General features: G+C 43.6%; 2 protein-coding genes and 1 long non-coding RNA gene across 3 annotated transcripts; 1 reads left to right on the plus strand and 2 right to left on the minus strand.

The window, feature by feature from the left end:
- LOC143482531 (uncharacterized) lies at positions 1-24,294 on the plus strand. The gene is made up of 2 exons (XR_013122257.1): positions 1-111; positions 23,429-24,294. It is a non-coding gene; the product is annotated as an uncharacterized LOC143482531 (long non-coding RNA).
- On the minus strand, positions 1,827-5,042 carry ptmab (prothymosin alpha b). Its single transcript, XM_076980881.1, has 5 exons — positions 4,884-5,042; positions 2,995-3,057; positions 2,827-2,905; positions 2,612-2,697; positions 1,827-2,508 (listed from the first exon to the last, which is right to left on the minus strand). The coding sequence occupies exons 1-5, from the start codon at positions 4,926-4,928 to the stop codon at positions 2,464-2,466; spliced, it is 318 nt and encodes a 105-aa protein (XP_076836996.1). The 5' UTR covers positions 4,929-5,042; the 3' UTR covers positions 1,827-2,463.
- On the minus strand, positions 20,500-25,442 carry phb2a (prohibitin 2a). Its single transcript, XM_076980880.1, has 10 exons — positions 25,298-25,442; positions 24,664-24,793; positions 24,393-24,477; positions 23,756-23,835; positions 23,446-23,630; positions 22,998-23,127; positions 22,564-22,667; positions 22,002-22,079; positions 21,790-21,866; positions 20,500-21,101 (listed from the first exon to the last, which is right to left on the minus strand). Exons 1-10 carry the CDS (start codon positions 25,316-25,318, stop codon positions 21,083-21,085), a joined length of 909 nt encoding a protein of 302 aa, XP_076836995.1. The 5' UTR covers positions 25,319-25,442; the 3' UTR covers positions 20,500-21,082.

Genomic DNA, 25,442 nt, shown 5'->3' on the forward strand with positions numbered 1-25,442 from the left:
TTTTACTGTCAACAGGAATCTGACAGACTGCTGAACAGCCGATTTGCTGGGAGGAAGTTCTGGGACCTCCAGCTCCTTTGGCTGGTGACACATCGAATGTTCTCGAATGTGGTAAGGAAACGTGCCTTAGACAATATTAAACAAATACGCCTGACTGCAACATATTTATGTTTGGTCAGCCAATAGAAATGTGTCTACCGACCATTTACTGTCCTGCATATTCCTCTTATGTAAACGTGAGAATGTTCTTTATTTTCGATAGCATACATTTTCGGTTGGTTCTAACGGAGCTGAATCGCGACAGCTGCGTTATGGTTACAGGCCCCATGTTGTTACCTCCGTAGCCTCCAACCTCAGCTGTATTTTTGTATTCTGAGCGTAGGTCCCTGTCGTTTTTTTTTCATCCCCACTTCCTTCCTCTCTGATGATAACAGAAAGTATATTACACACGCGCTCGTCACACGGAGCGGTGCTAAAGCTGCACTGCAATCTACAGACTATAGCAGTTTTTACGGAACCCTCGTGGCCTTGATTCTTGTGTATTTGCATGGTTTAAGAGGGCGAGGGCAGAAATTCAGACTTTTAAGTCTAATTTCACCGTCCTGTCATGATTAGAGCACGTGATCACACACAGGCGCGCGCGCGCGTTGTGGTGGGGTGGTTGGGCGTGCGTTCTTAGTTTATGCCAGTGGATCCTTGCGTTGGATTCTCGTAGGAATATGTTGCTACTTAAGATGACAATGAAAAACTTCGACCCGGAGAAATGACCACTATATTACGCAATGTCCAGAGGTCTAATCCAGCTACTCTCGTGCAAGTTATTTGACTTTAACCTACAACCGTGTTTGGTGTATCACACCCCAGGGAGTAAACAAGAGTTTCCCTTGTGTATTGCAAAATATATTTTTTCCAGCTGTAACTAAAACGTTCATTATTGCATTATGTTTACGTCCTCACTGGCACAGACATGACAACTCTCTTCTGGTGCAGACAATTAAGGCACACACAGCGTACAAAACCAAAAGACCAAGGGGTTAGAAGTTCAGCGAGCACATTTCGTGCCCCCCTCTTTCTGTGGATTCGCTACGGAGAAGAGGAGCACGCGCACTGCTGTACCTTGAACGCTCCTAGCGCGCGTCTACGTGCGCGCGGCCAAAGCCGGCTTTTGCGTGGGATCGCACCGTAAACCTCGCCAAGCAAACTAAAACGCTTAATGGGCTTTGAGGTTAGCGCGCCTCCGTTCCTGGACACCCATACTGCAGGACCACTAACGTGGCCCGCTGCATAATCAGAACTCACAGATTATTTGAACATTTGACTTTATAGAGCATGGCAGCTGAACTCCATTAGACAGTTATAACTAGTTTTGAGTGACGTTCGCAAACCAGTTTTCACAAACCTGATCTTGAACTATGAGCAGTTATGATATATTCCTAAAATGTTGTTCACTATTGGTTGATAGAAATGTAGCCCACAGTAGCCTAACTGTTACTGCAAATCCCATTAAATATCATGAACCTTATTTTTTAATTAAGACATTTTCTAACCTATTCATGGGCAGTTAACATAAAACCATTAAAAAACTACAATTCCTTTTTAAAAGCAAACTTTACATCTGTGAGCAGTCCCAGTTTTCAAAAGTATTACTAAATATTTCACTGGACAAGTAGACATAAGGAAAGGAAGTAAATTCTGGCATAAAATTGATAGAATGCAGCATTCTGCCACCTAGGGAATACTGCTGAACATTAAAGCGATGATGAATATGCAAACCCCATATTATGAGTAGTCACATGGACAAACAAATGAAAAAAATGAAGTACAACTGACAAAATAAAAGTCAGGTTTATTGTTGAACAACAAACTTCACGCGCACACACAAACAGGCCAAGGTAAAACAACTATGCAGACAAAAAAAAAAAAGAAAGAAAAGTAACTCCTTTTCTTTGGCCTAGCCCTCCCATACAAACAAGAAAAGAATAAAAACAAAACAAAAAAAAAACTAGTTTATGGTACAACTAGTTATGATACAACTAAAGTTCATACATAAAACTTTACTGGAATGCTCTGAGTTAAATGGCTGTTGATTTTATACATGTTTCTTTTTTGTGTTCTGCTGTTCCAAGACATGGTCAAACAAGTAAAATTTCATAAAGAAGCACCGTTTTGGTCACAGGAGATCATGATAAAGTGACTGATCTCTTAACAATATGTACAAAAATATAAAATGTAAATAAAAATACAAACAAATTCTCATCTTGCGTATTTTGTTGAGAATGTTGGGAATCTGGGCGGTGGTCTTTCCTCTAGAAAATTTTGCATTGGGGGGTTAGTTGGTTGAACACGGGTGGTGAGCTTGGAAAAATGACCATGTTTTAATGTTTTGAGTCCGTCATGCCACTGGCGCCATCAAACGTGCAGAAGGTGAGCAGTACGCGGGGGTCAGCAGCATGGAACAATCCCTTAATCGTCCTCGTCTGTTTTCTGCTTTTTGGGGTCGACCTCGTCCTGGAAGATTGAGAGTGGGGTTAGGAAAACAGCAGCGCTCTGCGGTCGCCACCTGTTCCTCCACATTCTGTTTTAGGGTCATCCTCAGGCCTTTGGCCCTCACCTCATCATCCTCATCGTCTTCATCCGCTCCCCGTTTTGTTCCTCCGCCCAAGTCGTCCTCCTCATCATCGTCCTCATCTTCATCTCCTAGAGTTAATGACGGAGGTTTTAAAAACATGATTTGAAAACCCGACAAATTCAAAGCTCCATCTTGACATTCTCAACTAGGCAACAAGAGAAGGGAAGTTATTCAAATGCATTTTTGATATTTCTCACCTTCATCCTCTTCGTCCTCTTCATCTACTTCATCCTCTTCTTCCTCGTCAATCTCTGGCTCTCCATTCTCCTCATTTTCCTGTTGGAAAAAATCCAGTACGTTAGTATTCCCTCTGGTCCATTATAGAATAGAGTTTTACTTTAACTTAATAAAGCAGTTTTTTATACCTTTCCGTTTGTAGCCTCCTTCCCATTTTCTTTCTCATCAAGTGCCTTCTTTTCCTTCAAGTCCTAGAAAGGAGGAAAAACATTACAGAAAACTGTTGAGGATGCCTTACTACACGCATTCCAAAATGCTCTGTCGATTTAAAACAATCATTATGTCCAATGAGCTCGAGCAAGATGGCGAGTGACGCGAGCGGAACGCCCCCATGTGCGCACGCGCTTAAAATGCATACATAATGAGGGCCCTCTGTCATTGACACCGCATTGGCTGCAACAGAGATTTTCGTGTTGTCCATCAACGGCTCCTAAAGCCCGCCTCCTTCGAGTTAGCTGGTTTGTAACATGACACTTCGGTGTTATTGAGATACCATGGGTATTGTAGTTCATCGAATTATATGAGCACCATATGCTGCGAAGACACACCCGTTGAACACGGATCCCCCCCCCCCCCCAAAAAAGCTTAGGTTCGTCGTTAAGAATAAAGACAAGGGCAATGGCTCCGACATGGACAGCCAACTGATGCCGGATCGAAAGGACAAAGGGGGCCGCACACATGGCTCTCGACATCGCGGCCAAGACGAAGCGCGATACTCCCCCTCTTTTTGCACCCATGTTATCTGTCGGATTTGGGTCGCGCAGTCGCAGAGAACAAACTAGGTGGCGGACCACGATCAGCTTCTTACTGGACGTGTGTGCTCACTGGGCTGTCGTTTTTACTTTTAAAGTCTTAACCGACCGGTGTTGGTCATGATTAAGTAAACAGTTTTCATTAATTCGTTTATATAATGATGTTTAACCCCTAAGCCGTTTATCAAACATCACTTAAGACCGTCGTGACACGGAGGTGAAGATGCGTGTGGACGAAACGCAACACCGCACTGCTGTATCTCAAACAGCCCACTTAGAGAAGAGCACGGCTGACCTTTACCAGGACATTTTATATTAACCGCCGAACCTCTTGGACTCAAGCAGCGAAACACTCCAGTTCGGATAGTATATATAATATTTTATTCGTTTTTAATAGAAAATGCGCACATCGCTCTAGTACTTATCGTTTGTAGTATGTGCAAAACGGAGTAATTTAAGTAACGAGACAGACTAGATAATACCGAGTTCCGCGTACCCAGTATGCAACTATAAAATCACCGAAGAGTGATCTGCGTATGATAATCGAAAAAAATACAGAAATTATATATAGCTACCAAATAGGGTGATGTTAGCGGTCAGTCCTTGAACAATTAATGACCATTAATCCGTTAATATTTGCGTCTCGGCACAGAATTCTAAATCTTAGAAAACCGGTTAACTTCAAGCTTTAAACCACACCGACCGATTTTTTAACCACGCTTGATCCGTCCAGCTGTCCGGTACCGCGCGGACGGTCCCCGGAATAAATATAAGTGCCGAACACTTATCAAGTGTGGAGAAGAGCCTCCGACAAAACGTGGGACAATCTGCGCCTTATAGACGCGATGCGCACAGAATGATGGAAGCCGGTGAATTATTTTAGTTGAAAGGCTGTTGTGAATATTTAGTGCAAGACGCCTCGCGGCTCCGGCCGTCGCTGCTGTTCAAAGCGGAACCGACACGCTCGTATAAACAAAGAACCCGCGCAGTTCCGTTCCGCACAATGAGAACCGGGCGCTAATGTGTTTATTCGGCAAGTGCGAGTCCTCCTTACGCTCAATACTCTTTACTTATTCCGAAAATTAACGAATTGCTTCACGCACGCCGCTTTCCCTTCACGTCCAAACGCGCACTCGAATTTTAAACGCCGAAATCCTCCGGTATCGGGTCGGTGCTGGCTCGTTTTCGTCTTAAATACGGAGAGAAGAACGGAAGAAAATAGAAAGGTCTGAATGAAAAGGGTTAGTGTTGCCCATGCTTCTTACCTTGGCGGAAATTTCCGTCGCAGAGTCTACCTTGGTATCTGCCATAATTTATATTGAATATCAATATAACGCGCGACGGAAAAATACAAGAGTAATCCGCTTGCGATATCCTACAATAAGTGTTGTAATGTAGCTTTCTAATGCCGTCGGCATGCGATGTAGGAGGCTTTAATATAGATTTGTGGGCGGAGCTGCAGGGGCGGTCAGATTGACGTGATTGGTCAGCGGTTTCAGAGGAGGCGTGTCTTCAGCGCGATAGAGTGGAACAATGGGTAGTATTTCTAAACGAGGAGGACACACCCCCGGCCGGTAATTCAACTGAACAGAAGGAGAAGAAGACACACCCCCACTAACCTCTGCGCTATGGATCTTTATCTGCAACGTAATAGCATATTTTGCTAATAAACAAGTCGATTCTGTCCCTCCGCCGCCCGCTTTTGGAACCGTGTCAATAAAATAAACCCCGGGATCCGCGTCGTTGACGTTTCTTGACATTTCACGACGCACTATCTTACGGAGCGTAAGATTAACCGTCGTTTTTAGACCCCGCACTTTCCATAGACACTCCGACCACAGCACGTGGTGGGAAGGTTTTATCCTTAAAGAACTGGTCGGTATAAATTGAATACGGAAAGCGGGGTATTTTTTTAGCGGTAGATTAAGCCCCGCCCCTTTCCGTGAATTTCGCACTCGGCCAGCACTGCGCGTGAAACGCAAGCCTCGCGCGCGTTCGGATTTTTTTGCACTGACAAAGGAGGTCGACTAAAAAAAGATCCAAAGTTCGTCGGAAAGCCCTTTTCTGTTATCAACCCATTCTCGTATGGTATCGGGGGGTCTTTAATACCGCTAGTACCGTACCCAGCGATATTTGAACCTGGGTTTACATCCAGTATAGCGAGAAAATAACTTCAGCAATAAGATACCAGTCGTAAATGGTTACGTGTGAATGCCCGATTGCCTGTAAACATGGTAAAGACCCACATTCATTTAAAATCTATTAACTAAACAAACATTTTCTTATTTCGGTTACACAGCAAAAAAATGTATTTGAACAAAGCAAAATGCATTATAACCCAGCCGGCGAGCATAAAGAGGAGGGGGATTTCGGGTACTTCATCATAACCTACATTCAAATTCTACTTTGATGACGACGCTATTTGAAGGCAAGAGTATTTGATTGGTTGGTTACACGAAGAAAACGTACCCGTTTACCCCTAGCACTCATCTATTGGTTCCCAAGAGTGTCTGTCAACCGACTTGCGCAGTGAGTCAGAAAGCCTGGAAATGGATCGGGGAGAACCTGAACGGGATGTCAGTTTAGGGACAGACGGGAGTCATGCGCGAACCTGTCCTTTATCCAGGCGATCGGGAAGATCCGAAACCACCTAAATGAAAGATTTGAAAGCACATGCAATGTAACACCCCTCAGATTCTTACAATAACGTGATAGCCTTGCTGTTTTAGGTCACCGCGTGAATCAAATATGATAGGCTCTTATATTTTATATCGTTTTCTTTATGTTCGTGCATGTTAAAAACAACAACCATAAAGCATAGTTAAAGCAGACTACCGATGTACTGTTGTATACATTAGTTTGTGCCTCCAATAACAGTTGCGGTGCATCAGATAAGAGTTATGGCAATCAACACCTATAGAAAAGTTATTAGAAATGTAATTAGCAGTCCAATACAAATTAAATTCAAATTAAATTCTAATACCTCCACAACTCATTAAAGCATAATAAGAAATCAATATATCTAAAATAAACTGCAGAAAAGAACAAACATACTACTGTTTATTAGTTGCTTGTAAACGAGTTAAAACTCTGAATTAGATAGCAAACTTCCCAGTGGTGAAGAACATGAGATAAAGGCAAAAGGAAGCTCCATATTATGAAAGATTTAGGAGATTTTATCTATGAATCAGGGTGGGCTGAGTATGTTATGGTGCATACTCTGTGTATACTAACATCTGAGTGTTATGGTGCATACTCTGTGTATACTAACATATGATAGGTGCATAATGTACAAACATCTGAGCCATAACGAGACCAAAGCTGAAGGTCACAGCATCACAGATGCATCTTAGTGCATTGCTTTGCACATACTGTTCCAAGTCAGAAGACTTACTCAGTAAGGTTTGCAGTTCTAACCACAGTCTTCATGATGTTCCTGCATTGTCACTTTAGTTAGATCCAAGTGTTTTAATTAAGACACACTCTGAACCTTTTTGAATCTCGTACTTACGATCATTCCTGCTAGACGACCACTAAACATTGAACCACTGTCCACTGGAAGTTACGGTTGTCATACGGTTGTCAACATCACTTTAACATTGCAGAGCACAGAAGATTATATCCCAAAAATAGAACACAGAATTGTTCAAATTATTACATGGTGACTGACAGGTGCATATCACAGTGTATCTTTTATTGTTTCTGTAGAGGTTTTTCTCAGAAGCTTTCTTTCCCAGCCTCAACTATCTTCATAAAAATAATATTTGTAAAAAAAATGGAATAACTCAAATAAACTATTTATGATCATATGGGCGTCCGTGTCCCCTCTGGGAAGGTTTCTTCCTATAAAATCCTTTCACTTGACCCAAACACACCAGGCCTGGGCACAACTCCACTATTCCGCCAGCACCCTGTGATCCCCCCCCCCGGGCGGCAGAGTGTGTGGTGTAGCTGCATGTCGAGAAGCTCTTCCTCCAGAGTTGGTAGAGAACGCCTGTGCGTGTGAGGACCTGTCATGGGAAGAGAGGGAGGAAGAGAGAGAGGGGGAGGGAGAGAGAGAGGGAGGGAGGGAGAGAGAGGGAGGGAGGGAGAGAGAGAGAGGGAGGGAGGGAGAGAGAGGGAGGGAGGGAGAGAGAGAGGGAGGAAGAGAGAGAGGGGGAGGGAGAGAGAGGGAGGGAGGGAGGGAGGGAGGGAGGGAGAGAGAGAGAGGGAGGGAGGGAGAGAGAGAGAGGGAGGGAGGGAGAGAGGGGGAGGGAGAGAGAGGGAGGGAGGGAGAGAGAGGGAGGGAGGGAGGGAGGGAGGGAGGGAGAGAGAGGGGGAGGGAGAGAGAGAGAGAGGGAGGGAGGGAGGGAGAGAGAGAGGGAGGGAGGGAGAGAGAGAGAGAGGAAGGGCGAGAGAGGGATGTGGATCTGTCACAGGTTAGAGAGAGAGAGGGGGAGAGGGGGATATGGATCTATCACAGGTGAGAGAGAGAGAGACAGGAATATGGACCTGTCATGGTGGAGAGAGAGAGAGAGAGAGACAGGGATGTGAACCTGTCACGGGAGAGAGAGAGAGAGAGAGAGAGAGAGAGAGAGAGAGAGAGGGATGTGGATCTGTCATGGGGAGAGCTACTGTCATAATACAAACGGACATGTTTTGTCAATGACGCTCTTCAGAGTGATCCACCCTTCTGTACACAACATAGCCTACATTACACTCGTCCTCCACGTCTCCACCGAAACCTCTGAACGAGTTCATTAAAACAAAAGAAACTGAGGAAGTAGGAGACATAATAAATATGGCTTCTAGTAAGAATTTGAAAAAAAGCCAACCCTCAAATGGAAAATAACTGAAATACAAAGACAATTAATACTGCATGACATTGATTACGCTTTTATCCAGGCAAACAGCAATCTATATGTACAGTAGTACATTCATGTACAAAATGACCTGTACTGTCATTTATAACCCATACAGCATGCATGCCTGATTTTTTCATGCCATTTGAGGAAGTTGCCTATAAGAACATCATTGACCTTTAGGATTTTAGGATCATAATGTTATGTCTTTTGACCTCAAATATCCATCAGTTTCTCAGAGGGCAAAAACCTTTAACCTCCTTTACTGTGACAATATATATTCTTGGTCACATGATCAAGATCACACTGATGTATATTTAATAAGGAGAAGCCCAGTGAAAATAAAGTCTCATTGTAAGAGGGCCGGCACTCGTAGAAAAGGACACGCATACACACACACCCACACAGCCACACACACACACACACACACACACACACACTATGGGCTAAGGCCAGTACGCCACACTTCACGTTGGCTAAGATGGTGACATATCACACATAAACCACGCATCTTTGCGAGTCCTCGGTGTGTCAGGAACTGCCGTCTCTCTGATCCACGGGTAAGTGATAAGTGTGGTGATATGAAGGCACAGATCTAAGAGGAATCTGAGAGGACCCTTCTTTTCTGCTCATCTTGGGCTGACCACTCAGAAACTGAAGTCTTCCTGTCTTTCCCCAGATAGAGTGCAGAGTCATAAATTAAGCATGGTGTCCTTTGTGAAATGATAGAGAGAGAGAGGGAGGGAAAGAGAGAGAGAGAGAGAGCGACCAAAAAAGAAAGGAATGCTGACTGTCTACAGCACGCAAGTAGGTGCTTGTATAAAATATTGATTAAACAAGGTCCCCATGAGCCTCAATTAGTCAACATGTAAAACTGTTGAGAAAAATGTAGGTAAAGTTCATCATTCAGATGTGTCCTTCCTCTAATCGTTATAAAGTTCAACTGACTGATAGAAACACTGACAGTACAACTGACTCCTGTCCAGTAATGTTAACGTGTTCATATTTCATGTTTCCTTTTAGAATGCAATGCAAAGACTTTGAATGTCCCCTATTTTGAATAATTAGGATTTTAACGTAGTGTAATATTTAATCTTTAATCATGTCTCAGTGGACCTAAGATGAGGATATATAGGCACTTGTATGAAAAAGTAAGAATGATTTCCATTGCAAAAGTATGATCTCTGTTTGCAAGTGCTCGGCATATGGAAGCTTAGATTTCCTAGCATGTTTTATTAAATGAAGTATTCTGTATGCAAGTATGCAAGTTCAGACAAAACCAGCACCTTAATTCATATCACCAAAGAGATGTTTTATGCATATATATATATATATATATATATATATATATATATATATATATATATATATATATATATATATATATATATATATATATATGGAGGGGTATTATGGGCCTTTCTCAGGGGCCCAGCAGTGGTAACTTGGCAATAGTGGGGCTTGAACTAGTGACCTTCTGATTACTAATCCAGTATGTTTACTGCTATACATAAATTTCTTATTTATTTTTATTTATTTATTTGTTTTGTGCTAAAGATAACCACTGCTTCAAATAGTATAAAGGTCATTCGTGACTTCATGGATTAATATATGGGATTGGGCTCACCACGGCTCAAATGTAACACCTCCGACCAAAACTTGTGTCCTAAACAAAGCATTTACGATTCAGGTAAATGTTTTGATGCCCTTCAACCACTGTGCTACATGGTAAAAATGATAACTAGTCCATTAATGTGCTAACATGTGATAACACATAACTATGCAGAGCGGTCTACTAAGACCTAAATCAGTAAAATTAATGGTTTATATTAGAATATCTAAAATTGTATTACTGCATTCTGGGAATTAATTATAATATTCAGTTTTTATTCCAAACCTGTGGAATCTCTGAGTTCTGATTGGCAGTGTAGTTATTCAGATCTTCATGCGTTTACTGTATAAATACTGTAATTTCTTTGAGTTGTGACTAGAGGGCGCTAAAGTGCACTATCTGTTAAATTAATTCCTCACACGTGTAAGAGGATCAGAGGCATTTGTGTTGGGAAGCAGCATATGGTTGAGACCAGGGTGCTTAAAAGAGATACTGCCATGTTCAAGCCCAACTCATTATTTAAAATCTCTTGAACACCATTACAGTGTCTATATAAAGGTGCAACCTTCATGACAAAGTGTGGTTATGGGATAGGCCTAACTAAATTTTCAGAAATCAATAGATGTATGTTTCGAAAAATAGGTTTCAGATTCCCTAATTCAAAATCCATCATAAAGACAAAAAGAAATCCTTGTAAAAATTGGAAAACTATGTTCACGTTCATCTTGCTTTATGCGATGACTGACGATCCTCAAAGGCAGGAAATTTTCACATACTTTACACAAGTCACGGTGACATGGTTTGGGCGGTTACAGTAGAAAGCGCGTTCCTCGAGACATGATAAGACTAAACATGAAGCTACAGACTTGCCTTTAGGGTAGTTTGAGGAGTGTTTAGTTACCCAGACGGCAGCTGATGGCTGTGAACCCCCATTGAGAGTCAACCATTCCATTCAGCGGTCGAGGGCATTAAACGTTTGAGCCACACTGTCCTTGCTTCCAGGACCTTCTAGGTGTCTCGTACAGGATATGGGCCCGAGGGAGACGGGTGGCGGGGTGGCGAACATATCCGCCCACGGATTCGGAGGCGCGTTCCACGTGCATTCCTCGTCGGCGTGCGAGAGGAACCAGAGAAACCGCGGCTCTCCTCCACGCCACGAGCTCAACTGCTGCTGTGGAAATGAGGAAGCTCCCTGACTGAGGTAGCCACGTTGTCTTTGCCGCTCATTCAGACCCTTGCAGAGACTTCCTGTCCCTCCTACTCAAACTGGCGGAGCTTTCCAGAACCACCCCCCCCCCACCCTTAACACCCCCCACCCCTCCCCTGACCTGCTTCTGCCTCGACATGGAAACCGCCCTCCCACCATTTTCCCTCCCTCTGCCCCCTCTTCCTCCTCCGCCCCCAGGTCTGACCCCACCAAAAGCAGCCGCCTCGACCTCAAATAACCTCTGGGTACGGTGTGCCGCGAGGCACCACCACCACCCTGCGGACGTTGGGTCCCCCGCCAGAAAGCTTCATGTGACGGGAATGTCTGGAGAAGCTGAGGTGAACTTCTCTAACCCGCTAGCAGGTGGTGAGAGGTTGAAGCGGTGTTAAGGAAGCGGCAGAACGTGACACACCAATGGTGGGGAACTCAGAAAACAGGGGCACAAGTGCGCTGACTACTATTCTCGTGTGTGTCACTGAAATGAGAATAATACCCTCACATGTAAAATATCCCTGTGCAAGGCATTGAATATGAACCTGTCTCTACACTTTGGCCCTGTCTCCAAACTCTAAACTGGACTAAATTTATGGCTTGTGTTCTCCAGGCATGGACTGTCCTTTACTTGCAGTACTTAATGTTATAATGAAGCTATTAAGAACAGTACTGTAAGCACTGTTTATCTGTTTATTAACCTGAATGTGGGCCGTTTGTGGGCTGTCTTAGCATAAGAATCCAACAGTCAGTGACAAGTAGAGACTGCACTCTCAGAGACAAAGACCGAGTCTGTTCTACCAGCTCCAAATTAAATGCACTATTGTGGCTATACATGTAACATCTAGTTGATCCACACGCCATGGCGCATTCACACACTGTCCTTGGAGTACGGGAAGGAAGGGTGCTGCTGTCTGCTAATGTGGAGATGCACAGGAAGAGTTTGGCTCATCCCAACCACCGGAAGGTCAACCACAGGTTTACACTCTCCAGCTAGATTATGAGGAAACCTGTCGGATTAGAGGTTTCGAATGGTCAGTGTCAGAAAGTTGAGTAGATGGGAAATGGTGCAGTCTGACACACATGCTACCCATGTAGTCACACACACACATACACACACACACACACGCGCGCGCACACACACACACACACACACACACACACACACACACACACACACACACACACACACACACACACACACACACACACACACACACACACACACACACACACACCTCTGCAGACAATCAGGCCACAACATAAGACCAGATGTCTTTCTCACTACCTCATGACTGAAGCCTTTCCTTTCTGTTTAAATATTAATTACATCTTTACTTAGTAAAGAGCATAGTGCAATACTCTCCAAAAAACAGTGCCAAACCTGTACAGGGCCACTAAAACGTTACAAGTTTGAGAGATTTTGTCCAGTAAAGCCAAACATCAATAACAGTCATCCAAATATTACCACATTGGTGTAGTCTATGAATTTATTTTGTAAGGGGCTGTTTCTCCACGATCAAGGGGCAATTGCAACGTAAAGGTTCCAAAATGCAGAAAACACTGCAGTTTTCTCTCTCGAAACGTTTGAAAGAATGCATGCCCAGGTGAAAGGCTGACTTTAGTGAATAAGTAATGAGTGTGAGTTAACACATGGTAAGCCAAAGTACTCGTTCATTAGAAGGGAAAGAAACTCTCTCGCTTTTGGAAATGATTCAATGGAAGGTTGGACTTTGATCTTAGAATGTTATTTGCAGAATTATTAGAGACACGGGCAACTCACTACTTTTGTTGCAATTTAAAATCTACAGTTGCTAACAGCTGTGTCTTCTGTGAGATGAAGGTCTTTTTGATAACCACTTTAGTAACAATTGCATGATAACTAAATACATGGAGGATTGCTCATAGCATTTCATTACCAAATTGTTGTCCATTCTGATGGTTTGGTTCTTTGCTATCAGGCAAAACATATGAAACAAGGATTGTTAAATTATGCTTATAAATATGCAGAGAATTAAAGTCTACATTACTCATAATGTAACACAAATACTAGTTTTTCTCTGCCCTCCTACCCCCTCTTGTGGCAAAACAAGGTAATACATACAAGGATCGCTATAGCTGTTTTCTGAGCTGAAACTGGCCTATATATATATATACACACAAAATAACAAACAAATAAAGTTAGCTTGTGTTTACAAAACTAGTATCTAAATGTGACAGTGAAATACAAAAATGCATTCCTCTCAGCAAAGTTTAGAAATCATGATAAGAGGAGTTACTGTCTTTTGTAGCAATGTCTTTTCAGTGAAAATAACTGCATTCCTTTAAAATGTATTTTTGTACATTTCAGTATGCTTTTGAAGAACAATATATGTTGTGTTCTATAAATAAATATATGTTGAGATATTTTGTACACAAAAATTGCAGAGAAACAGGACATTTCAGAGGTCCTTCTCCAGATGTGCAAAGTATTTACATACACACACACACACACACACACACACACACACTACGTATATAGTAACATAAATAAAAACTGGGGCCCAAAAATATTAGGAAAAGTTATTTACTACCATCTAGTGTCAAGTACGTGTCATTACATGCAATGATTACCTAAAAGGACAAGTTACATTACCACGCAAGGCGAGGCGCTATTCAAGTTACGCGTGCTAAAGGCTAGGCACACAGGCTTTTTTGTCTGATTATTTTCAGTGTAGTATACAAACAGCCTTCGTGATCCTAAAAGGCACGCTCATCTTTGCATACTGAAGCAACAAAACGTGATTTCCTATCTTTCTACATGACCTTTGGGTTTTAGGGGAATGTTTGTTCAGTTTCTCGGTAACTGGCGGCAAAATAAGCGTGTAGATGCAACCGTGACAGCTGTTTATTCTAGATTCGTTTTGGAATTTTGGACTATGTCTAGGCCTATAAGGTGGCATCCTATGAGAGAGAGAGAGAGAGGTGGGGGTAGAGAGAGTGGGAGAGAGAGAGAGAGAGAGAGAGAGAGAGAGAGAGAGAGAGAGAGAGAGAGAGAGAGAGAGAGAACAAGTTAGTCTATTGTGATTAATTTGGATATTCAGTCTGTTCACTCGTAACAAAGCCAAGATCATTAAAGCGATCGCCTTAGCATGTGGTCTTAACTGCTTGTTTCCATTTAAATGCAACGATGTCTGTTGCGAAAGAACCGTGCAGAGCGGTTATCTCCTTCCCTATTATTGAGATGTATGAGACAAATTCAAAGACAGACAGAAAGCTATTTTATCCTGAATAATAACTGCTAACCCAGTAGTGCGTCAAAACGGGCTGCACGTGGGTCTATTTGTTGCATTAGATAATATTAACACTCATGCATCCGATTTCATTACGGAAGCACACTGTAAACGCTCTCAAGGACACGTCCAGGGCGACTGAAGGGCCAATAGTAACGTTGCTGATGTGTATGGTGCAAGACAGAAAATAACGTAAACCAAAGTGCTTACTTTAAATGGGTGTCTCAATATAGATATAATCAGGTTGTCCATCAAAATGCATTAACTAAACTATAAGAGTCGTAGTCTAGATTTATAGAAAATAAGGCGACGAGGGATTGTGTTTTTAAAGCATGTGCTTTTAGTTAAAACACAAATTGGAGCGATTCACCTGTGGCCATGAGAATATTCTGGGAAATGCGACAAATTCGGACCGTTGTGACGAAACGAAAGCAAACTTTGAGTAATTTGCATTTCGTGTCCATTATTTTTCGCGCTCCTATTATGAGCTTTCGAACGACATGTCTTAATCTTTCGCATTTTATCCTACACGAACGCCACATACTATTTAATTTGGCGACCCATTCTTTGTTTTGGCATAACCGATAGCCCACATTATGTGCCGCCTTCGCTTGGATATTTCCGCACGTCACCGCCGCAGTGAAACAAAGACGGTTTATTGTTCTTCCATGACACGACTTGCGAGGAGCCTTTCGCCACAACGCGAAATGGCGGACCGACGTGAGCGCGAGGACTGTGAAATCCGACCTAACAATTGCGGGCGAAAACGAAAACGTGGATCGAAGTGGATCTGGATCGCGAATTTTTGAAAATCGTGCGTATCATGCCGAATATCACTCTTTCACGTGTTTTAGACAGTAAAACTCTTCCGAAACCGTTATAAAACATCCAATTAGGCAGTTTCATAAGAAGTTGTTTTAGTTGGCTATTAAAATTAAATACGCACGATTATCCTAATACAAATTTCTAAGTTTCACACTCATTCTTTTGGAATATTAATGTGAATTTTGCCCTCCACTAACTATAATGTCTTACTATTGTCTAGTGTGTTTGAGAAGAAAAAACGTTTTAAAAGTTCACCTGTTAGGTAAGACAAGGAATGCTACAGGTGCAGTCGGTCGCGTCCCTGCCTGTTCAGGGATGTTTTGAAACACTGTGGGGTTGTGAATGGAGCGAGCCTGCCACGTCTTCCCCTCCCAGCGTCTTTAGTTCCACTCCATATTCTCGTCTTTTCTCCAAGTGTTACCTTACACAAGTGTTAGACTTGGTACAAACCTGTTGCACATGCTTGTGGGTTTTTTTTTTTCGTATGTCATAGTTAAAAATTGAGCTTTTCAAGATACAGGACAATGGGAATACCGTGTCTGTTATTTCACCTGAAGCATCATCTATCAAGGTTATACAACTACAGTGAAATACTTCACTCACTCACTCACTCACCAAATCACTCATTCACACACTCACTCACTCACTAAATCACTCACTCACTCATAACATGTTTACTAAACTAGTTTATTCTCTAATGAGGGTAGTAAACTTCCCTCCCCCTCTGCTCACACATCCTATACCATTAAATAGGATTGTCATGGGGTGGGGGTGGGGCAGATGGGTTTGGAGGCACTGTGGAAGGAGCCAGACCAAAGGATGAAGATAATGGGAGGGAGGCTGGCCTTCGGGGCTTATGCGAGGCGGAGAATGGCCAGCTTTATTTATTTATTTAAACATAATTGTGGTGGACTACAATTAAGTTGTACTGTGTTTCCAGACTATATCTGCCAATGCCTTACATTATAAATTATGGATCAAAGCATGTGGATTATAATTTTTAAGCCATGTGACCGCAAAAATCTATTTTGTACAAACAAAAAAATAAATAAATGAAACTTTCTGACATTCAAAATTTCACAAAGCATACAATTGCCCTCAGGAGTGTATATAAAATCAACAAATATTTTTATTTGGCCTGGAATAAATAGAGACAGAAAAGTCTTTTCAAGTGGGGTTCCTTCCCAGAAGCATGCCCCCCCCACCCCCTGGGTGTAACTCTACCCCCCTGAGGGAGTGCAACTCATGCAGGAGAGCCCTGTTCCTCCACTCATTAAATATGCATCATAATTAAGGGACAGCAAGGAGATGTGAAGGCCCCCTAGTTCATTATCCCAGCACGATTAAAAAGATGGCGTTATTTAGCAGCCAATGTGGGCATCACACTTATGTGCACAACCCATAACAGTTATTAAGCTCATAAAAGAAGAGAGATGATGGTAAGGTAGGCTTATGCTCTAAAATGAACATTAATATGGAGGAAACCAAACTGTTTATTAGATGCGAGGGTTGATCCAAGCCACATTACACAAATTAGCATATTTACAGATTTAATTTAATATCACGAGTGTGGGTTGCTGAGTCAACTGTAGCAGAGGCACCGTGAGCTGATGGACGCCCCAGTTTCATGAAAAAAACAAATGTCGCTAAGAGGCAGTTCCTCCATACTGGCTCAAGATGTACTCCGGGGAAGAGCCCGGGGAGGGATCAGCCAATCAGGCCTGACCAAATGCGTCAGGGGCCTGGAGACCTTCAACAGCCACCATCTGTGCCAGATAGAGTCATTAGTTGGAGAAAACCTGATAAACACGAAGAAGGCTGGTTGATACTAAACAGAAGGGAGGCAAGACACCAAAGGCCTCGAATAGATCCCTGACATATTAACTGATAGCTGACATATAACTGATAGCTATACCAGTGTAGCTACATTGTAACAGCAAATGTTCGTTTTAGTAAATGGGTGTGCACATTATGACTGTATATGGATTTTTATACTTATATAAAACGTGGTATGTACTTATATGATTGATGTAATTATCTGTAATAAACAAAAAGCTACCAAAACGTTAGCATCAGCACATAAGCCACTGCCTTTTCTTTTTAATTGATGGCGAGTGCATGAGTGCATGTGTTGTGAAAGCTGCACAAGAGAGGGAGAAAACGCTGTTATACACACAGACAACATGATTTTAATCGTTACTTTAAATGAAACAAACGTTGGCAGATGTGAGTGGAGCTGCTCGGCTAATCAGGCTAAACAGGAAGACACCAGCGGCTTCTATCGGTCGATCACGTGACAGCCGACCACGTGACCAGACAGGGTGGGGGGAGGGGCCTAGGGCCTATTTCCTGACACACAATGAAACAGGAAACACTGGCTGCCTCTGCACAAACACGATTAAACGATTAAAACCCCCTCAAAAGTCCCCAAACCTTCTCGTTACACTAACAACACTTGAAAATTCAGTGTAAAAAGATGCAGAGGTACGAGTTTGCGAAAATGTTGTTGAAACTAATGTATAAAAACACTTTAATTATATGGAGGAGAAAAACAATTTGAACAGATCAAACAAGGTTTATATTTAGCTGTTTATTGTGGTCATTTCTGAATTCTAAAAGGTTTATGTATAGTCAGACTTCTTGTTGTACTGTGAAAATCATGAATACGCACACGAAAGTATTTTTTTGCGTATGAAACACTGAACATTTGTTCTCCCGTGCTGCGCTCGAGCTCCTACAGAGGCTCGTCCCACGACGCTCGCGCCAAGACGCACGTTCCAAACGTTCTACCTACACGTGTGATTCTAGAAGCTGCAGACACATCCCCGACATTCCAGTTAGCGTTCCTGTTCTCCCACCTGGAGAGAAAATCTCGGGTTACGTCCCGAGATAACAGGAAGCGGCGAAAGCAGAGCGCGTGTACTGGGGGAAAAAATGAATAATCTTCCCACGAACTCGCGCCTGTGCGTTTTGTTTTTGAACGTGCTTTTAACGCACTTCCAAAAAAAGCTCCCCGTGCCCAGAGTGGATTATAATCTGCAATTCGGGAATTACGGGCATCTGTTTAAAAACAATAACACGAACACCGACGAGGGTTCCTCTGGACGCCTGCAGTACACAAAATGAGAGGATCAGAGTTTAAAAGAATGAATAAAATGAGCGAGAGTAACCAAACTAGGGCAGGCTATCCAAATCCCCTTTGACTATGTAATGAGAGTGCCATAAAAAAGAAGCAGGTTAATTAAATCCATTCTGACTGCGGGTGGCACCAATTTATCAATCCATCTCCAGGGGAGGAACCTCAACCTGGAAAAGCTAGTGAGACCTGTAGCTTCGGCAACGAACAGATTTAGGAGTGGTTTGACCACCAACACCTTAACTGACGTTTGAAGAGACTTCACGGCCAAGCGTGATTGAACAGGCGTGCCGTGTGAGTTTGAGCTGAAACTCTTAATGACGCTTAAACGTCTCATTCTTGTCAAGTTAACATGAACTCCTCGAGCAAGCACGGGTGTGGCATACAAGAGACCAGACAACATTTAGCCAAACCAGTTTGTAACAGGATACAGTCCCACATGCTCCAAGTCAAACACTTCTCAAAGGTAGTGGTAGCCCTATGTTAAAGTTCAGGGTATTTAAAGCCGTGGCAACTCGATGGATTAGATAAGGTACGCTGTACTTAAAACACACATGGGTAGATATCTGCCGTTACTCGTGTCATGGTGGGTTTTTTAATGACCGAGCAAATGTCGAACTCCTTTCCATGAACTAACACATCGGAGTCATGATTCTGCAGACGTGCGTTAGGTGCATCCTGACTTTGAACAGGGATGTAGGTCACACTAGCATGGGTAGCATACTGGCGCGGTGTCGAGAGCGCAGGCGCAGTGGCCATGGCACGAGGAGACGGTTTTCGGTAGTATCACGCAGCAGAAGACCAGGGTGATCTACACGGTGCCCTCCAGAGACAGATGCAACATCATCGTGGGTCGCGCGGTTCTAGGGAGCAAATCGAATGTCCTGGCCAATCGCCATGGCGACTGGCCTAGATCTCTCGTCCCACTGTGAGGTCAGCGTTTCCATGGCGATGGACCAGCTGAGTGGTAATCTGCTCTTGTTTGTGCGCAGTAAAGAGGGGAGGGCGCGTGTTTGCGTGATGGCGCACGTGGGAGGAGGCACGCGCAACAGATCGAAACGCACGCAATTTAGGATTAACTGCAGCCAATAGTGAAACGAGGTCAGGAGAACGCGCCATTTCTACTGCGCATCATCGCGATATTAAATATTCAAGCGCTCACAGGACACACCACTGCACTGCCTGCGACTTCAGAAGCGTTAAAAGCTCCCAATGTCGACCCCGTTTTCCCTCCCATATATGGTTTGGTCGTATAAAAAAAACCCAAAACCACCTAGATTCAATGGGCTCACATAAAGGGGAGTGTCCTCTCTGCCAATCACAGGACTCTACGTGTTTAATCTCCTCTCTGCTCATGAATATTACTGAGGGAAAGAAACGCCCCCCCCCCCCCCCCCCCCTGCACGAACAGCCACCACTACGTAGATTACAGTCTAGCACCGAGATTTTTATAGCTGGGGTTTTTATAGGCTGGAGAGGCCCCATTTCGTTCATGCTGAAACATGCACTCGACCGTTAATCAGAGCGCGGGATCAGTGCTGGGCACAAATAGCACACCAACACCCAGAACTCATGGAGGTCCGGCCACTAGTCTCCATTTTCTCTGTTTCCGCGCGTCTTTTCGTGTTGCCGCCCATGAAGTAATCCAGTAATCACCGTGTTTGGCGCCATCTACCGACCAGAAAACGTCCACGTCAGTAATTCAAGCAAGCAAACACAAACAAACAACAAAACCCGAAATTACTCACGTTTGTGTACATTAAGGCATGGTATTACTTTCAAATATTTTTATAGACAACGCGATATTAGTCAGAACCATCGGTTAAAAATGAGTAAACGTGTTTTGTATTCCTGAACCTGGTAAATCAATGGACAGGCATTTCAAACTCATCACCGACGTGTTAATTCTACGTCAAACCATGTATGCTGGAAGCAAGTAAACACTAAAATATGCAGTGCAGTCATTCTCTCTCACACAATAGACTCAGTCACCAACGTTAATTAAACAATTTAATGAAACCTCCTTTGAGTGCCCGAGTGTCTGTCAATATACACATTGCAAAGAGGAACCTGTTGGTCCCTGAAATGCTGGAAATACAGGATGAGAATTGTAAACAACCAATTTACACATCAAATTTATAGGTTTACAATGCATTTAATGTTAATACATAATTAATACAGTTAACTTGACTACTTGTCTAAAAGCTTTTGTTTGTTAATATCAATCCTACACTGATTTGCCTGAGGCTAATGACCACCCATGGACGTTTACGCCAAGCTTATGTAAGGTTCGTAGACGTCACATACTCTTGGTGAACCGACAGTCAAACTGCCGCACTTATTCCCCAGTCACTCACTCCTACGAAAGGCTACCGGTGTGTCAGAGCTGTGTGTGACAGGTTGCTGTGAAAGTGTGTGCGTGTGTGTGTGTTTAGTTTTTAAGGCCACCCAGGCCTGTCCGGTCCGGACTGTGCCCAGACACGCTGCACTGAGAGAGACGGGTACGTCTTCGGGAGGTAAACGCACGGAAGACGTTATTGATGGTACAAAATGGAATGCACGCGTTCCTCCGGGAAGACTTCACTTCCCCAGTGACAAACTGCAACAGAGAAGAGCACGAATTAAAACGACAGAATCAAGGAGCTGTGGGGAAAGTCACAAGATCTCCATTTCGTTTCTATTAAATAATTTGTCTTCGCTAAATGTTCGTCCACGGCTGAGTCAAGTTCTTTTTCAAGGCACAACCAAAAACACTGTTCAGCGTCTCAGGCTTTTGTGGGTCACTCTGACTCTCGGGTGTAGCCGTGAGTGACCGGTCGTCTGAGCGCGTGCAGAATGCAGGTACGCTCCGTGGTGTCGCGTTTCGGCCGATCGGAACACGCGGATCCTCGGCACCAACTGGAGCACGACGTGCGCATCAATGATGCAGTTCCCCTGTTGCTGACGTAATGACCCCAGACTGAATCCTGCCCTGCCTCCGAGCTTACGGCCCCCTCTTGAGGAGGGATGAGGAAAAAAACCCTCACAAACTTCCAAGAAACCCACAAGCCCTTGCCAGCTCTTAGCTGTCCTATTTGCATATGTACTGTAAACTATTACGGTGTTCCCACTAAGAATGTCTGGGTCTTATATACTTGTTTCTTTCTGCATTTTATCGGAATCAAATGATCCTCTAGATATTATTCTCCATATTTACCCATCAAAGAACATTGGAAGACGTTTTCACTATTGTGTAACAATATGTATAAATCGATTTAACACTGAAGAGAACGAGAGAAGAGTCTTACTTGTTGAAGGAGCTATCCTGCAGATTCATCACCAGGCTGTCTGCATTCAGGTACACCTTATTCTGGGAGGCAGCCACCTGGAGGAGAGACGCAAAGCGATCAGAAGTTTTAATACCGCAAAGTGCGACCGCAACCACCTGACACCCCTCTCTAACCGGCGAGGTTCTGGAATATTCTCCACAGGAGTGAAGGGGCTGTGGCAGGCGCCTCACCGTCTTGGCGATGTTTTGCGCGGCCCTGATGCGTCTCAGTTTGAGGTAGCCGGGGTTCCTCGTCACGGCCTCGCCCAGCTGGGATGTTCGATCACACACACACACACACACACACACACACACACACACACACACACACACACACACACACACACACACACACACACACGGTTACTGTGTGTATCCTTGGCATCTGCTTTTATGCAGAGTCAGCGCAGAACCACTGACCCGTGGCCAGTTTTATACGCAGCATAGCATCATGGGGGTTCGTTCAGTGCAGCTTTGTGTTACGACAGAGTTCAAAGGATGCCACACACACGCCTGCTCAGTTCTTGCAAGCCAAATCCGTGAGAGGACGGCCATAGTGCAGGATGTCCGCTGCGGCGTGCTGTTGTGAGCTTATGGAAGTCGCTGTTCTAAACTACTTTCCAATCGTTTACGACGAGAAGTTTAAAATAGTAAACACTCTCAGCAGCAGACAGCACGTAGTTTCCTTACACATTCGGACTTGTTTATGAAATGCAGAGTTCATAAGCAAGTTGGTGTCAGGAGAATTACTCACCATTTTAGCAGCCTGAGCTTCTCCCTCAGCCTGGATGACCTTCTGTCTCTGGTCCTGCTTTGCTTTCTCCACATAAAACTGGGCCCTTTGTGCTTCCTGCTGAGCTGTTAAATAACAAATAAATATTTTTAAAAGTAATAATTCAAAGAACAGATGAATAAAATAGTGTTAATATTCAATTAAGTGCTTTCGGTTTTCATGCAAGATGCTATTGACTGCGTGCTACTAGTTTGTAGGCTGCTAGTAGCTGCTATGCTACTATGGCATAGGTTGCTATTGACAAAGGACAATGCTGCCCCCTAGTGGATGCTATCAAAAATGAATGCGTTCTACTATATTAGTATAGCTAACATTCTGAAGGACAGTCAACAGAACTTCTAGATTCACTCAGTGCTTCTTTCCACAGAGGTCATTATGGTAAATGAAGTCCTTACCAACTTGCTTGGCCTCTACAGCGGCAGTGTACTCCTTGCTAAAGCTGAGCTCTGTAATGGCCACATCATCCAGAATGATGTTGAAGTCTTTCGCTCTCTCAATCAGATCTCTCCTGATGAGCAGGGAAACCTACACATGTTACAGTAACACGAGAAGGGACATAAGGACATGAGAACATAAGATAGCACTTGTCCTTGTTATTTACACTATGTTTGTTTGTTTGTTTATGGTTATTTGCACTTCTAGGTAACGGTTATTAATTCCTGTTTATGTCTGAGCCTGTGTTTATTTACAATATTAGGTAATGGCATTGATTTCACTCTGGATAAAAGTGTTTACTAAATGCCCTAAATATAAATGAAGAATTACTTTGAAGAATTAACTGCTATTAAAACAATGCAAAGCTGCAATGATCCTCCCCGTGCTGCAGGGGGCAGCGGTGCGCACCTGCGCTCGCTGCGTGATGAGCTGCGAGGCGTTGAACTTGGCCACCACGCTCTTCAGGACCTCGTTCACGATGGAGGGCAGCACGCGCTCGTCGTAGTCCGTCCCCAGCTGCTGGTACAGTATCGGCAGGTTATTGGCCAGGGGACGAGAGAGGACGCGCAGTCCAATGTTCACCATCTGCAGGTCTGTGGACGGAGACGCCGCCAGGAGGAGACCGGGGACGGCAGGGAAGATCATGACTCACTAGTCCTACACTGTTATATTTTCTATTTTGTTGCTGAAATCTTAAATGCAGGGGGAAATAATTCACCTTTACTCCCTGTGAGAGATGAAATCTTCCGTGGTCTGGCCCGGATGTCATAGATGATGGGGTACTGGAACCACGGTATCCTATTATTGGGTTAAACAGCATAAAAAGGTCTTGAGGCTTAAAGATCTCTCCAGATGTCTAAACTGCTGCTGAAAATACTACCTGTATATGCTGAATGCTATTTTAAGTTAAGGCACTACTTCAAATGCAGATGTGTTTTATTTGAGTCCCAGGACAAGATGCAATCCTGTGGGCTGGAGAGCAAGCATCCAACGCTGCCTCACTGGTAATGACCGGTATGACACGCTTCCTTCTGATGACACTACTGTGAAATCGGTCACGTTATGTTTTTTTGTATAACAGCCCCAGCATTTGAGGATTACCTCGATGCCTCTGGGCCACAAGACACATGCCCCGAGATGATGATGATGAACTTTTTAACATTTGGAATATCTGCTCAGTGGCATCATGTCGACATGTAATAATAAATGCAAAGCAAAATGTAATAATAAAACATAAAAAGATGCTCATCTGGACAAGTGTTTCTATAAAAGCGTTCTAGGTGGCCCGAGCACCACCGATAGTGGTGCGAGTGTGATCAACGGAACAGCGGAAAGTATGAATTTTCAAACCAAACCTGAAATGCAGCCCCTCTGTGAGCACCGTGTCCATCTGCATGCCTCCAATTCTGTTGAAGATGATGGCCCTCTGCCCACCCTCCACTGAAACCAGAATCAAGCGCTCGTCAATAATTAATCGGTGTAGCTTGTGCTTTTTAAATGAAACACTACGGTTTTGCTGAGCATTCTTACTAGCAGGTGTAAGCTGAACTTTTATCATAAATGGCTTGCAGTGCCTATTTGTGTTACCTGAACCGGAGGAACGCATGGGTTTGTGGGTAACGTTACCTGTGTACGTTGCTTCCTTCACTCCATATACCAGGGCACCAGCTCCTATCAGCAGTTTAGCACCCAGGCCGGCACCTCTAGGACCAGAGGACATCCTGCCTGCTATCTGCCTCAGTTGCTGTAGAAAACCCTGGAAGATGGGAGAGAGAGAGAGAGAGAGAGAGAGAGAGAGACAGACAGACAGAGACACACACAGACAGAGAGAGAGAGAGAGACAGAGACAGAGAGAGACACACACACACACACAGAGAGAGAGACAGAGAGAGACACACAGAGAGAGAGAGAGAGAGAGAGAGAGAGAGAGAGAGAGAGAGACACACACACACACAGAGAGAGAGAGAGAGAGAATTACAGAAATTACATATTCTAATAACCCCAGGTGCTCTAGAACTGTGTGATGAACTAGGTTAAAGGTCTGCCGTCTAACATCTAGCTCAGCTAACTACAGGTATTGTATCACATATTACTCCCAAATGGTATCTGTGCTACAGGCACTACTAGAAATGCCAACGACAAAACTTGGAAACGGTTGGAAACCTTAAGTGACATGCATGTTTACAGACGACAACCCCTGAATCTTTCAACAACATCTGAAGTAAAATTATATATATATATATATATTTAAAAAACTTACTCCAGGCTCTTTATTCGCCATGCTGCCTCTACTGCGGAACGTAACGTGACAGTCCAAGGTCGTGATGAAGTACTTCCGGTGCTACCGAAACGCATCACGGAAGTTGTAGTTGTTGCATACATAGACATATATACATAGACGCCTC

The sequence above is a fragment of the Brachyhypopomus gauderio genome, chromosome 19 (assembly GCF_052324685.1).
Source record: "Brachyhypopomus gauderio isolate BG-103 chromosome 19, BGAUD_0.2, whole genome shotgun sequence".
NCBI classification, from domain to species: domain Eukaryota; kingdom Metazoa; phylum Chordata; class Actinopteri; order Gymnotiformes; family Hypopomidae; genus Brachyhypopomus; species Brachyhypopomus gauderio.